Below are 15842 nucleotides of genomic sequence, written 5' to 3' on the forward strand. Positions count from 1 at the left end.
ACTATAAAGTACCACTTTTTATTCTGTAGATTTTTATTCTGTTGCATTTGTCATATTTGTAGGTTGGTTGGGTTGGTTTGTGGGTTATTAACAAGTCACTACTTAACTATCTTACATTCATTTAAAAGTGTAGATTTTATTTTGCATGAGCCAGAACAAAGTAATAAAGAAAATATGTTGGAGTTGTTGCCTTTGGAGCAAAGTTTTAGAGTATTCTGTCAAGAAGCTAACATTGCTAGATTATAGAGAATTTTTTAAGGCTGTCAGAAAAATGTTTGAGTGTGGGCTCTTTTACCAATGGCTATAATTTGGTATTTCACACCACCTCCTTTGTTTTGCCTGTCTAAGGACTGGCACATCTGCCCTGACTGCTGTGGCAGGACACCACCACAGATTCAAATGAGAGCCAAGCATCGGGGGTGGTTTGCCACCACTGCTGCGCTTTACTTTAGGAGACTGCAAAGGTACTTCTGAAGGAAGATTATCAAAAACAAAAAAAAAGAAAGAGTATTGACATCCTCTTTGGAATTTTCTTTGCTGTGCATCTCCAAGTGGCTTTTGTATTATGAGTGAAAATACAGCCCATCTGTGTAGCCATAGAGAAGGATGTCAAGATGCTGTGTCTTCAGCAAGGTAAAATGACAAGTGAGAAATATCTCTTAAAGAAAGGAAAAGAATATGAGAGAAAAGGGTGGTGATGAGCCACTATGTGTATTTGCAAACAACAAATGGTTATTCACAGTTCAACAGGGGTAGTGCACTCACAGTATTGTAGGGATTCATTCTCTGTGTTCTCTTGGTTCGGAGCTTGCTCTGAATGTAGGTGGGTGATGATAGTTTGAGGCTGCATCCAACCAAGCAATGTAAGAATTCAGAAAAAAATGAAATAGATCTATGCCGTCATCAAAACTTGTCTGAAAGAAGAGCCACAATAGTACATGTATGACTAATCCATGAAATGTAGTAGCAATAGAAACCTGATGAGGGTTTATGAGACACCTTTGTGTTGTTTATGAGGCAGCTTTTACCAGGTAGCCAAAATATCGTCAAGTGGGACAGAACTATGGACAATGATGATGAACTGCTTTACAAATTCTTGAGTATACTCAAGTGTTGGAGGCAACAATTTGCTAAGAGACTCAAGCAGCCCATCTTTGTGGAAAATGACCAGATATGTCTGTTGACCATCCATCTCTTCTCTTTTGATATATGGGTTCTGTTACTGTTTGGTTGAATGTTATTCCCTTCTCTGCTTGCCAGTATCTGCCAATACATGCCTTCATATCTGACATGAAGCCCCTTCAGACATCTAAAAAAAAAAAAAAAAAAAAAGATGTTCCCTTTTATCCCAAAGCATTGATGAAAGGTGGCTGTGTTTCAGCTGTTGGAAATATTAATGAATGGCTTACACTCAGCTGAATATAGACTGGGGTATAGACTGCTCACAGCTGCTTCACTCTTCTCTTTTTGGGGCAGGCTTCTGTACCCATAGGAGTTTTCTATGTCATTCCATTTTTCTTTGTCTTTTTCTTCCCCTGCTGACTTTGCTGTTTTCTTTTCCATGCTACCTACCCGATGTGTCTCAGAAGTTCCTTCTTGAGCTAGAGAAGGCTGGGTATGTTCACTTGAGCTGCCATTCCAGAGTCTGCTGGTGAAAATCCTTGGAAGCCCTTCAGAGAAGGGTTGAGGTTGGAAGGGAGCTCTGGAGCTCAGCTGGCCCAAGCCCTGCTCAAGCAGGGTCACCTGGAGGTGGGTGCTCAGGGCCATGACCAGATCACTTTTGAATAGCTCCAGTGGTGGAGACTCCACAACCTCCTTGAGCAGCCTGTTCCAGTTCTCAGGCATCCTCACAGCAAAGTGCAGCTTTCCACAAGATCTGCCAGACTCACAGAGCTACAAGCCCACCACGAGTCTCCTGAACGTGCCAGTCATGTCATTTTACTGTTGCCAACCTGCTATGTCTGCTCACGTAGTGATTTAGCTCGGCCCAAGAATTGATTTCCATTTGACTACATCTTTGTCTTTAGCAATCAAATAAATTTTGTTTTATCTTAGTGATTGAAATAGAGGGGTAAGGTCTTAGAGGTCTCTTTGTTGTTCTGTCAAAAGATGTCCTGTATCTATGCTGAATAGCTGTTTTTTTTCATAAGTGCACCTGAAATACTGCTTGACTACATGAATCATGCTGATGTGTAGAATTTAATTGCATTGTTTTACTTTAATCTTCTTCAAAGAGCCAAGAGCTTTTGAGTGTTATATTTAGAAATATTTGTAAAATCATTTTGCATACATTGCAGCAGCATCTAAAAAAAAAAAATCACACCTTACCACCTTCTTGTGGTTTTGTGTAATTCAGTTCATTAAGGCGTTTGATGTTGATTTCACTTTGCCCACAACTGATTTTAGCTGAGCTTGGCAGGGCCTCATTAGGACATTTGTCATTGAAGTCTTGAGACTAATCAGGGGCTTTCAGTGTGTGACGCTGTTCAAGGGGAGCTTTCAGTGTTTCATGTGTAAAGCACAACACATTTAGTGTTTCATTTATCCTTTGAGATCCATTTATCACTTACAGAGAAGGAAAGAAAACCCTGAGTAGAGTAAAGCCTATTCTAGTCAATTTGTGCTAAATTATAAGGATTGCACCTTAAAGTCTTCCCTTTTGTATGCAGTCAGCAGATCTGAGTTGTCAGATATGAAAAGATGAGTTAATATGGTATTTTATCATCTTTCTTGTCTTTCCTCCATGTTGTACGTGTACATTATAAAGGTTCTTGCAGTCCCAATATCACCAGCAGAAGAACAACATGGTAAATACTTACATGAGCTATTTCCACAGACTTGTAGTGGTCTGTTGAGTTGAGAAGATATTTGAATTTGGAAAGGAGATGGTAAAGATCTTACAGGATTATTCCAGTCCCTTTGAAGAAATGGGAAGTACTGATTGAATAGCAGGAGTTGTGCTTTTGGCCATATTGTGAGGCCTGTTTGTAGATTTTTACTTTGAATCCTTGTGGTGTCATTTGGTATGCTAGAATGGAGCTGGATCTCTGGGAAGGTGGATGGCAGCAAAATTTGGAGTAAAGACTGTGTACATGTACCTGTATTGACCTGCATGTGACACCTCCCTGTTCAAGCTTTGCCCTGGCTCCTACTAAAGATCATCTCAGGGAGAGAATTAGCATTTCCTGCCTGTTGCCCTGAGCTAACTACCACTTAGAGGGCTTGATTGCTCTCAGCACAGAAAAATCCTCCAAGTCAGAGCTGCCCTTTCTGCATCCAAGGGAAGCCTGCTTGGATTTGTAGGTGTTCTGCCCGTAGTATTGGAGAGGAATGTTTGGGAGAGGGAGACAGCAAACATTTATTCCATAATTTTCTTAGCCAAAATATAAGCTATTAAACATTTTATTGCTGTCTGATTCCACATTTTGGACCTCCTTTCCCACTATGTCGAACAGTGTGTAATTTGGGAGTGCTGCAGTACAGTCTCACCAGTAAGGTCTCTCTTCTCTTCCCCAGGCTGAGCAACACCAACTCACTCAGCCTTTCTTCATAGCAGAAGTCTTGCAGCCTCCTGATGATTTCTGTGGCCCTCCTCTGGGCTGGCTCTCAGTCTCTCCTGTCCTGGGACCCCCGGGCTGGCTGCAGCACTCAGGTGGAGCCTCTCCAGAGCAGAGCAGAGGGGGAGAATCACCTCTGTCCACTGCTGGCCATGCTGCTTTGACCCAGCCCAGGGTATGAGTGACTTCCCAGGCCATGAGCACACGTGGCTTGCCTATGGAGATTTTTTTCACCCACCAGCATGCCCACATCTTCAGCAGGGCTGCTTTCGATCCCATCGTACCCTAGCCTGTATCAATACCAGGGTTTGCCCTGAGCCAGGCGCAGCATCTCGCACTTGGCCTTGTTGAACCTCATGAGACTCCTGAAGTTCCACAGCTTGGTGTTGTCTGCAACATCCACAGATGTGCATGGGTTTCAATAAATGTGTCTGCATCCTTGGATTCAATCTTCACTTGTATATTTTAGTCAGCAGCTCTGGTATTCGAATTATACTTCTACTGTCCACTTCTGTAAAAGTAGCTGGAAATGTGGAAGCTTCATCCTCCTCCTGCTGTTGCACTGTTGTGAGGGAAATGCTGTCCTGTTTACTAAGTGTGGCACCAGTTTGGCTCCAGCACCTGAGTATGTGTGACGAACTTTTGAACCTGCAGTATTGCCTGTGGGACTGATAGTGTTCTAAATAAGTGAGCATTTGGAGTTTGCCTGGACATGATGTAATGACATAATTGCAGAACCATTTGGCTTTTAACCACCAATACAGCCTTTTTTTTTTTTTTTTTTTTATGTACTCTATTTAGCTTAACAGAATAAAAAGATATTAATCTTCAGTCTCTGCTATTCCATCAAGTAAGTTGATGGGCAGATACAAAGCTCCCTTGAAACTTAGTTTGCAGGAATGCCAGTGTTATTTTTAACTGTCTCCAGCAGGAGGCTTTTTGTCTGGAAGGAGTCCAGAGGTGTACATTTTAGCCTCTGTTCAAATTCAGGGCTGTTACAGGGATGATTTTTGTGCAGGGCATAGGTGGGTGCAGTTGTAGCAGTAGCTCACTGCTCACCTCTGCTGTTTGGCTGGTGGTAGCTGGAAAATCCACTGCATGTCCCTCGTGTGGGTTGGCCTCAGCTGGATGCCAGGTGCCCACCTAAGCAAGCAGCTCTGTCACTCCACTCCCCAGCAGGACAGGGGAGAGAAAATGCAATGAAAGGCTTGTGGATCAAGATAAGCACAGGGGGAGAGATCACTCAGCAGTTATAGGCACTTATTTGTCATAGGCAAAACAGGCTTGGGGAAATTACTTTCATTTATGGCCAGTCAAATCAAAATGCATACTGTTTTCACAAATCTGTAGAGTATTGTAAGGTTTTAAAGTGGAGATTTCATTCTTAAATTTATTTGGATTTAAAATAAACTTACTGAAATGTGTGCATGAACATACTGAAATTCACATGCTAGTTTAGAAAGATGTGGTAATTGTCATTGGTTAAAAAAAATTTTAGGTGCTTCTGCTGTTTATTGTATATGAACAGTGCCTTACATTTCTATTAAAATTGTGGTAAAAGTGATGGTTGATTTTGACTGACAGCATTTAGGCATTTAATGGTTTAATATTACACTACAATAGAATCACACATATTTGTAATTAAAAACAATTATTGCTCAAACACTTAGAAATTTAAAAGTTAGATCCTAAATCACAAAAAAATAGAAGCACTGCATGGTGAAGGGAGCATAATCACCTTCAAGGTATAGGTGTAATATGAGTCTGAATAAACAATTTCCAAATAATAGCAAAGAGGAGGCTATTTAAAATCTCAGTCACAGATCATGGAAAAGACATGCTGGGAATATTAAGAGCTACTTGCACAGCAGTAGCTATTCAAAACCCAATTGATATTGCTATTTTAATTGTACCTACATTAGAGAAGATTATTTTTTCCTTTTTTTTTTTTTTTGGGCATCCCGCAGGTCATAAATGTTGATGGAACAATGAGGAAAACCCTCTTAGAAGACAAGCTTCCACACATATTTGGGTTCACACTGCTGGGAGACTACATCTACTGGACTGACTGGCAGAGACGAAGCATTGAAAGAGTGCACAAGATAAAGGCCAGCAGAGACATCATTATTGATCAGCTGCCAGATTTAATGGGCCTTAAGGCAACGAGTGTCACCAAGGCATTTGGTAAGCATGGGCAACATAGCATGGGTCTGTAGGAGTCTTTATATGGCCTTGCTTTCATTAAGCAGCTGTTGATCACTTGTAATTGGAATAACTGTGATCTGATGTGTTTGAAAGGAAAATGACACCTATTGTTTCTAAAGTTGGGAAAATGCAGTGTTGCAAAAGAAGCTGCTTCCCGTTTTTAGTGATGTAAATATTCCAGAGCTTTCACTACACTCTTTGAATTTTTATGAGGATTTTATTGCTCTGTGCTACAGGAATCATTATTCTCCCAGAAATGCTCTATTCCCTGCTGCTCTTTCCTTCCAGAGCAAAGTCCCATGATGTCAGCAGAATTCTTTTCACTGTTGGGTGGTATAGGCACAGTCACCATTGCAACGCTGCCCCAAATCATGTGGCACTTATATATTAACTCTTAACACCTCAGTTGTATCTAAGTCTCAACAACTAAAACTTGTAAAGTATCAGCAGCTGGATCTCCATGTCCTTCCATTGCATCTCTGAAAGGTGGAGCTGGTATTTGAGGTCCTCTGCTGCACTGTGCTGCAAGTGTGTCACAGAACCTCCTGGCTTCAGTGCACCACAGATTTTCCAGCTACCTGGAACACCAGAATTTGGGCATAGCAATAAACAGATTCATTAGTCAGCTGTTAAAATTACTGAGAAGAGTCACAACGGAGAAATGGCATCGGTCTGAAATACGTATGCCCTAAAACAGGGAAAATGAAAAGAATCCTGGTTGAGACTGATCTTTGAGAATTTCTTTTTTGTGTGTGGTTAACATTCTTAAAATACCTAAATCCTTCGTTCCAGCAGATGGAGAGAGGCACTCATTTATGTGTTGGTCCTTACTTTCCCCTACACATTCCATCCCCATCACATGAAAAAATAAGTGTGACATTGTGGTGATCTTGTTGGAACTGCTTCTGCTAATGACTCTTCTCAGCTTTAAATTAAACAGGTGGGAAAGAACTGCGATTATCCAGCTCTTTTCTCACCCTTTTGTATCACTGAACATTTGTAAAAGCTGGTGGTTTCAAAGAGGTACAAAGATGGAGTACTTGGTGAAAAGTAGCTAATTAATTATCTGTCTTCAGTGAACGAATTTAATCTTTGGGGAGACAAGAAAGATCTGTTTGTAGATGGTATTTGTACAATAGAAGGGATAGGTCCACCTTTGTAATCCTGGTAATCCTGGGTAGACAGGAAGAATCCACTTGGAGTGCCTCTTTTTTTTTTTTTTTTTTTTTTTTTTTAAGAATTCCCTGCTGACAACTCATAGTGTTAACTTATTTTGGAAAATTATACTGTGTTTTTGCTCAACCTGCTGTGCTCCCCTCTCCCTTTTCCCTTCACAATGCACTAATATGTCTTTTCTTTTAGTTGTTGGGTTTTTTTGGTTTTTTTTTAAGGAACTAATTCAATGCACTAATATCTGTTCTGGTTTGTTGTTTTGTTTATTTATTTTTTCAAAGGAACTAATTCATGCGCAGAGAACAATGGAGGCTGCAGCCATCTGTGTTTCTTTACGCCCCAGGAGGCCAGGTGTGCCTGTCCCATCGGCCTTGAGCTGTTGAGTGACATGAAGACTTGCATCATTCCTGAAGCCTTCTTAGTTTTCACAAGCAGAGCAGCAATTCATAGGATTTCCCTTGAAACCAATAATAATGATGTTGCTATTCCTCTTACTGGAGTCAAGGAAGCATCTGCTCTGGATTTTGATGTCTCTGATAACAGAATCTATTGGACTGATGTTAGTTTGAAGGTATTACTGACGTGTGAATTCCTTGAATATAAAGCCACAGAGCAGTTACTTTGATCTAACAAAGGTCTCTGTTACATGATCTGTCCTGCAGTTGCCAGTGTTGTCATTGAATTGCATCCAAGGAGACCCTTGGAGATGAAGACAGTTGCGTTGCTGAATGCACAGCAGGGTGGCAGGCACCTTCCTGCTTCAAATAAAAATCCAGAGTGGTGTCTGCTTCTACCAAATGCCTAAATCTTGGATGCTGGATGTGTTGCATCCATATATGTATCTGCTGTAGAAAAGCTGAGTTTATGTCAGAGTACAGTAATTTAAACATTGAGCTCAGCAGCCCCCTGAGTTTTCTATCCTCTTCCAGTTTTGACTTGGAAGACAATTGTACTCAGTATTAACATTTGACAAGTGAACTTTGAATTGTTTGCTGTTAGTCTGTGGCTTCAGCTTGGCACAGAAAAAACTGGGGAACTTGTCCAGTCTCCTCCACACTGTATTAAGGGCCCACCTGCCCCCAGTTCTGTCTCAATGTGTTCCCCAGAACACATTTCCTGGGATGTTTGGTACACATCCAGGTGCATGCTAAAGTCAGGGTTGTGCTCTTCATCAGCGTTACTTGGCGTTTTGAAGTGAACTAAGTATTTGGTAGAAAATAACAGATTCACTTCACTGGAATTAAATTATTCTATTCAGACTCTTTATAGGTTTTCCAAGAGCAATCAGAGTTTCCTTGCCCATGTGCCCAAGCCATAACATGGCAAAGCTCACTTCTGGAGCCTGCAGGGCTCGGGCACTTTCCGTATCCTCTCTGTGAGCACTAATGAGGGCTGTGCTTCAGAGTGAGCAGTGCTGCTTGGGCTCTGGATCCCGTTCCTTCAGGAGGAGTGCCAGTGTAATAAATTAGTGCAGGGCAGACACAGTTACTAAATAAATCTCACACAAGCACGTGGAGAGCAGGAGTTATGGGCATCTTAACCATTTGTACTGGAAAGCACATCAGCTGCATTGGTAAATCTCAGTCTCACTCTGTGCAGGAGTGGAAAGCATTTTACTTGTTTGTTGCCTCCCAAATTTTCCAGCATACTGTATTTTCATATACATACCAGGTAACTTCCAGCACCTCTGGGTTGTCATTCCCCTTGTCCCCCACATCTAGCTGCTATGGGGCAGGTATTATAACTTCAGAGCTCACAGTGATCTCCCTTTCCTTCAGTGCCCACCACTTCCCTGCTCTCTGCATGCCTGTGGTTATAGGAGGACACATTTTCAAAAACTACACAATGTGATTTCAGGGTTTGACATGTACCTTTAAAAGTGTAAAATGTCTCTGACCCTTACACATCCATGTACCAAACTATTAAGAAATCAATAGCTGAAATATTGGCAGGCATGTAGAGTGATAGCTCAGGGTTGATAAGCAAGAGTGGGTATTTGGTCCTGGAAGTTACTCTTTACCTGGGGGTTGTTTCTGTGCTGTTAGCAGTGACTTACCCTGTGTACAGTCCTTGCCCTGTGACTTATTTTGATGAGTGTGCATAACTGAAATGTAAATGGGATTGGTAGATGTGCTCTGATGTAGACATGCTCCAGGTGGCTGATTATGAGAAACAATTTAATTTAGATGCCACTGAGATGTGTTTCTGAGACTTAAAACATTACAGGGAATTAAATAATTTTTTAAACCAGCTTCTTGTGTTCAGATAGAAGAGAGGGAGAGGTGTCAAGAAGAATATGCAGCTACATACTGCTTTCTGAAAATCATGTCCTTTTCAGATGCCTTGGCCATCAGGAACCGCTAGCTTTCTGAAAATTCAGGTGTTTTTCTCCTGAGAATTTCTGTATTTTTGACAACAGGAATTAGTTGTTTAAAAAGTAACAATGACTGGGGTTTTTTGTACTAATTTTGTTTTGTTCACTGAACTTCATGATAATTATTCCTTTTTATTTCACTGGGGTATCCATAAGCACTGTAACATTTTTACACCATTGTTTTCCAGACCATAAGTCGAGCTTTCATGAATGGGAGCTCTGTTGAACATGTGATTGAGTTTGGGCTAGATTATCCTGAGGGAATGGCTGTGGACTGGATGGGCAAGAACCTCTACTGGGCAGACACTGGAACCAATCGCATCGAAGTCGCCCGCCTGGATGGACAGTACAGGCAGGTCCTTGTGTGGAAGGACTTGGACAACCCAAGGTCTCTGGCACTTGATCCCACCAAAGGGTAAGGGACTCTGCTGCTTTTCAAAGCTTTATGTTGGTGTTCTTGTACGTAACAAGTTGTTTGGCACAACTCTGTTTCTTCAGAGTCTTTGAAAAGGTAATAAACCTTCCACAATCCTATGGGTTACAATGAAAAATTAATAATTGTCGAAAATACTATTCTGCCTTCGTGTTAAAAAGGGAATATTGTGATGCTGCACATAACCATGTGGGTTTTTTGGGTTTCTTTTCAAGTGCTGCAAAGAAATTTAGAAAGGCAAAGCATGCAGCTATACCTGGCTGATGTCCTGTTTTTGTTGCACTTCTCACTGCAGATACATGTACTGGACTGAGTGGGGAGGCAAACCCAGGATCGTTCGAGCCTACATGGATGGGACAAACAGCATCACTTTGGTGGACAAAGTGGGGCGTGCCAATGACCTCACTATTGATTATGTGGACCAAAGGCTCTACTGGACTGACTTAGACACAAGCATGATTGAGTCATCAAATATGCTGGGTAATCTAATGTTATATTACACCAGCCAGTACAGAAATGTGCACTGGTCATAGTAAAGTAATTGAATAATAAGAAATTTGAGCACTATAACTGATAGTAAATCTGTGTGTATATTTTCTTATAAAAGGAAATGGAGAGTTAAGTGTTTGAGAAAATTTTTAAAACCTTCATAAATTAATAACCATATGATGATTTATAATGGTGGTGAGATAAGATGTCATTTCTCTCTGTTGGTGTGAAACTGTCTCTGTTGTATGAAAGCAGAGATGGCCTCTGAGTTTTCAAAGTGAGGACAACTTACATTACATTATAATAATTACAACTTACAACTCATTATAAATCATCCCTGACATTTTACCTGAACACTAATATTCTGTTGAAGTACTATTTCTTATTTCTGGCTTCAGACCAGTTGTATTAGTTCTAAACCAAAATACTTCTTGTGTGTCTTGTACGCTGAAAGGTTATGCAGCTACTACTGCAGTGTGTTTTGGGTACAACCTCACACATTCTCAGGTGTTCCATTGGAATTTCATTTATACATACAAGGGGTGTGCCATGATTGACAATATACATAATTTCACTGCAACTAGGTTGTTTGTTTGTTTGTTTTATTCCATGAAAAGATACTTTTAGAGAGTGGGTTTTATGTAAGGTGTGATTGTGTGTGCATATCTTCAGAATTCTGAGTTTCTGAAGTCACTCCACCAGAGAATGCCACCAGGGTGGTCAGCCTCAATTTTCCCTTAGTGAAGCTGTGCTGGCTGTGTCAGATCATCCTTTGTCTTGCATGTGCCTTAGCATTACTTCTAGGAGGATCTGTTCCATGATCTTCCCAGCCACAGAGGTGAGGCTCACCTCTGTGAGGATCTGTAGTCCCCTGGGCCCTCTTTTTAAAAATAGGAGTGAGGTTTCCCTTTTTTCGTCACTGTCAACTTCATTGCTTTTCAAATACAATGGACAGTGGCTTGCCAGCCTCGTCAGCCAGTTGCCTCCTGACCCTGGGATACATCCCATCAGGCCCCATAGACTTGTGCCCATTCACTTTCATGTTGCACAATGTCTTTGTAGTCAGCAGATTATAAAGACTCAGGGAGACTTGCAACAAGTGGGCTCATCAGTTAAGGGATGAGCAAAGCACTCTGAAGTGGATGAGTGAATGCTGCTCCGGCCTAATCTTGGACATTATAAACAGCAGGGGAAAAAAAAAATCACACTTTTGGGAGCTTTTCTTCCACTTATTATGAAAATTCAGTTATACAGCTTATCTACTTCCTTCAAAAGAGTATTTCTCCTGAATTCATCACTACGGATCAGAATTGCTCTAAGTACCTGAGAGCACGCAGGTTATCTATACCCCTGACTTGGAGGATTTAGATGCCTGAAAGTTACATGGAAAGGTTGCCTCTGTATTTAGATCTGGTGACCTCATGTTCTGGTTTATGGTTATTTCATTCTTTCTCAAGTCTTGGTGAAATGGAAAGTGAGGTGTTCTGTAGAGTCTTGCACGGGATGTTTGAGACAGGAGGAGGTGGTGCTGCTAAAGGCTACATCTTCATTTGATGGCAGAGATTCGTAGAGGTTTATGCTTGAAAATGTTCAGGAAGGTGGTTTGCAGTAAGACTTTATCTTCTTCAGTAATGTATCTCTGTCAGAGACCATGCTCTAGAAGGTGTTAAATCTAATGTAAATGTTGCTAACTGAGCCGCTGAATGTGGGAGTATTGAGATTTCTGCCAAACAAACAGTTTCCTAAACTCCTGGGATAGCTGTATGTTAAATTGCACTGCAAAAGATTTGTTTCTTGAGTGAAGCACCATTATTTCTCATAGCACTTTCTCTGTGAATCTCAAGTTTGTTGTTGCTTTCATGCATATTAATGGGCTTTTTTATTAGCCTAAATGATTACTGGAGCTGATAGTATTTTTGAATATATTTTTCAGTGTCTATTTGGGTTGATAAGCATGAGACATATGAAATAGTATTTATTTAGATTACAATATGCTGGAATAATTTCAAATTGCTCTGTAGGCAAGAGGGTATCACGGTAGGGCTTTGGAATGCAACTGTTTATGTTACCTCTTGAGCAGATACTACTTAATAAAGAATCCCGTGATGCTGATTTGGAAAATGAGGTTTTGTTTTAAAAAAGAAGAAAAAGATTTTTCTGCATGCCAGTCACACTCTTCATTTTATGCCGTGGGAATTGTCCTTTAGTTGGTTATCCTTGTTTTTGCAGGACAAGAACGAGAAATCATAGCAGATGATCTACCTCATCCATTTGGATTAACCCAGTACAGTGACTACATCTACTGGACAGACTGGAATCTTCACAGCATAGAGAGAGCAGACAAGACCAGTGGGAAGAACAGGACCCTTATTCAGGGCCATCTGGATTTTGTGATGGACATATTGGTCTTCCATTCTTCTCGTCAGGACGGCTTGAATGATTGTGTGCAGAATAATGGCCATTGTGGTCACTTGTGCCTTGCCATCCCAAATGGATTTAGGTGTGGCTGTGCTGCTCATTACACCTTGGATCCCAACAGCAGGAACTGTAGTTGTAAGCCTTTTTATTTGCTATTGTGTTCTGCAGTGCTTGTGGCTCCCAGGTGCTAAAGGAAAGGGGTCCCAAGTATGTTTCAAAGGTTCTGATTTTAAAAGTGATCTTTGAATATGAGGACAGAGTATGGAATTTTATATCCATTTTTGTGACATGTGCTAGGCATGAATATTTGTATTTCAAGTCTTAGAAATGACAGTGCTGTCAAGTCTGGTCTTTCTTGTTTTACCAGAAGTGCTTTCTAGGTGATTCAGCTGTGTGAGTGAAGCTTTCCCACTCCTTACCTAAGTGTGTAGGTGGTGGAAAAGAAATTACCAACAAAAAATGTCCTTTTCTCTTACATGCTCGATAAAGTCAGCTAAAATAATACTCAGCAAAGCAGTCTAACTTCCTAAGTAGTCTGCCCAATTTGCAGATGCACTTGAAATACATAGAAGTTTGTGTTCTCCCTGCATGTGATATTATATTATATGTGATATTGTAAGCCTGCCACTTGACTGGTTGTTCAATAGAAACTTAAGTTTCCAGTTTCCAAATGGCACATGAACAGAAAATGGGGGCATAGTAGCATATAAGGCAATTTTAACTGAATGAAAGGGTGAATTTTTGAAAGGCAGGTGCTGCAGATTTAACCTGATCTCCTTCTATAACTATAGACTCCTTCTCCTTCTATAACTATAGAAAGAAACATTTCAACTTTATAGCAGAAATCTCCAGTTATGAGTTATTTAATTTTCATTGTGGATATTAGTGTCTCTTTGTGCCTTTGTTCTAAATATTCTCTTTCTTCTGTGGGGATATGTTTTTGGGAATTGTACTTTCTCATGCATTTGGTTTTGGCTTCTTGCAGCCCCAGCCAGTTTCCTGCTATTTAGCCAGAAATCTGCCATCAGCAGGATGATACCTGATGATCAGCAAAGCCCAGATATCATCCTACCCATGCATGGTCTGAGGAACGTCAAAGCTATTGATTACGATCCCTTAGATAAATTGATCTACTGGGTGGATGGACGCCAGAATATTATAAAAAGAGCCAAAGATGATGGCACCCAGGCAAGTGTACATCGTGTATATAGTTTTGTGTCAGTCTTTTTGTGTGCTTTTACTTTGTGCTTGACCTTCCTCTTCTATCTGCCACACCAAGGGATCATCACTGACAACTGCTCTTGTCAGCACTTACTGATGGATATTCTATTTATATATGAGAATTACTGAAGATCTTTAGGATTGTGGTTTTAGGGGTTTCTAAACCATGGGGTATGTAAACCATGCTTTCTGTGCAATCAATGTTCTTCAGTCAATCATCAGAGTAATGGCTGGAAATCGTTGCCCTTGTGTTGTCTTGCAGCCTTTCACTGTAATGAGTACCCCAAACCAAAGTCAGAACCCGGAGAAGCAGCCCCACGACCTCAGCATCGATATCTACAGCCACACCTTGTACTGGACCTGTGAGGCCACAAATTCCGTCAACGTGCACCGGCTGAACGGGGAATCCATCGGGATGGTGCTGCGGGGGGACCACGACAGGCCCAGAGCCATCGTGGTGAACGCAGAGCGCGGGTGAGCATCTGTCCGGCTCCTTCCGCAGAGCGCTCCTGGGCGTGTGCCAGCTCCGTGCCTGGGAACCGTATGCTGCCTCTGTCTGTTTGTGCAAAGAGAAGTTCTGACTTTTGTTCAGGGTGTAGGTAACTGCTGATCCACTTCTGGGTTCTGGAGGTATCCAGGTTTCTCTTCCTGTTCTCTCGTTTGCCTCTGTTCTCACAGCCATGCGTGAGGCACTAACCCAGGTGGTGACAGCGAAGTAAAACCACCTTGTACTGTTCTCTGTGTGGATGCACAGCCCTGCCACCTGATAGCAAAAACAAGAGAGTCTGTATCACCTCAGAATCTGGCTCATAAGTGTTTAGTCATCATAAAACAAATGTTTCCGGGGTAAAGAAAGGAGCCTCGAATTTGGTAAAACTATTCCTGCTAATGTAGTAGTATAAAGCTTAAACAATTGAACCCCTTATGTTCTATACATTCTTAAATTAGTTCTGATGTAATGAGTATCTTAAAAACCTCTGAAATGAATTGAAGCAGGTGGGATGCACTAGAGTGATTTCCAACAGGAGGAAAATGTATTGTTTTGCTGCAAAGCAGCTTTGGTTAGATTCAACAGACACTCTCTCTGCTTCTGGTAGTTAGTAGCTTTCTTCTTAGATGTCAAAGATGGATGGTGCTTTACTGTTCTCTTGAATAAGTGAGATGCTTAAATCACAGTTTACTGCTAAATGGCTTACCATGTGCTTGACAGATGTTGAATGACAATATTTCACAAATGTGTGGATACAGCAGTACCCAGAGACTCTGTCTGGAGTGTTTATAGGACTGGTGTTTTATACCAGTGTACTCTGCACTGTTCAAAAGCTGTTGTGGGGAGAGGAGGATTACAGGAAAGATTCTAATCTTACTGGGACTAAGTCGCTTGGATATAGCTTGTATTTATAAAAGCTTATCTGCTTTCTCTGTTGAAATGGGAGTTTGGGTTTGTTGATCTCTAAAACTCTGAACTTTTCTGGTCAGGTTTTCAAGTGATTTAATGCTACATCCATTTCAAAAGTAAAGGAGGAAAAATGAGGAAGACAGTATGTTAAAAACACTGTGACTGTCTGGTAGAGCTGAATGAGTGATTTTCAATGGCTTCTGCCATAATTACAGAAACTCCTTCCTCCACCTCTCCCTTGGGTGCCCGTTCTGATTGCTGCCTCCCCTCCTTGTTCCATAAGGAAAGCCTGTGCAGCAATGCAGCTCAAGCTGTTGGAGAGTTTGCCCATGTTGCTCAGCACTGAAAAAATAGTGGACTTTTCCTTTCAAGAGGTCTCAGTTCATTGTGGGGGTGCACAAACCCTTTTTTCTCTATGCATCAGGAGGACAGAGGCTGCTTTTGTTTGCTACTGAACTGGCTTAGGCAGATATAAAGAATTCGTGGAACTAAGATGTCAGGAACATGCCATCCTCAGTTGTTCTTCTGTAATCTTTTATCAAGTTTGGTAGGAAATTTTACTTGCTGAGGAGG

General features: G+C 41.2%; 1 protein-coding gene across 1 annotated transcript in view; it reads left to right on the forward strand.

The window, feature by feature from the left end:
• Window positions 1-15842, forward strand: part of LRP5 (LDL receptor related protein 5) — a 130898-nt gene that overhangs the window by 96610 nt on the left and 18446 nt on the right. Inside the window, exons 8-14 of the mRNA XM_041481126.1 lie at window positions 5525-5741; window positions 7217-7506; window positions 9498-9724; window positions 10038-10222; window positions 12461-12784; window positions 13635-13837; window positions 14133-14344. Of these exons, the coding sequence (XP_041337060.1) occupies window positions 5525-5741; window positions 7217-7506; window positions 9498-9724; window positions 10038-10222; window positions 12461-12784; window positions 13635-13837; window positions 14133-14344 (1658 nt within the window). The remainder of the gene's footprint in view (window positions 1-5524; window positions 5742-7216; window positions 7507-9497; window positions 9725-10037; window positions 10223-12460; window positions 12785-13634; window positions 13838-14132; window positions 14345-15842) is intronic.

This window comes from Pyrgilauda ruficollis, unplaced genomic scaffold (assembly GCF_017590135.1).
Source record: "Pyrgilauda ruficollis isolate IOZ18807 unplaced genomic scaffold, ASM1759013v1 scaffold55, whole genome shotgun sequence".
In the NCBI taxonomy this organism is placed as follows: Eukaryota; Metazoa; Chordata; class Aves; order Passeriformes; family Passeridae; genus Pyrgilauda; species Pyrgilauda ruficollis.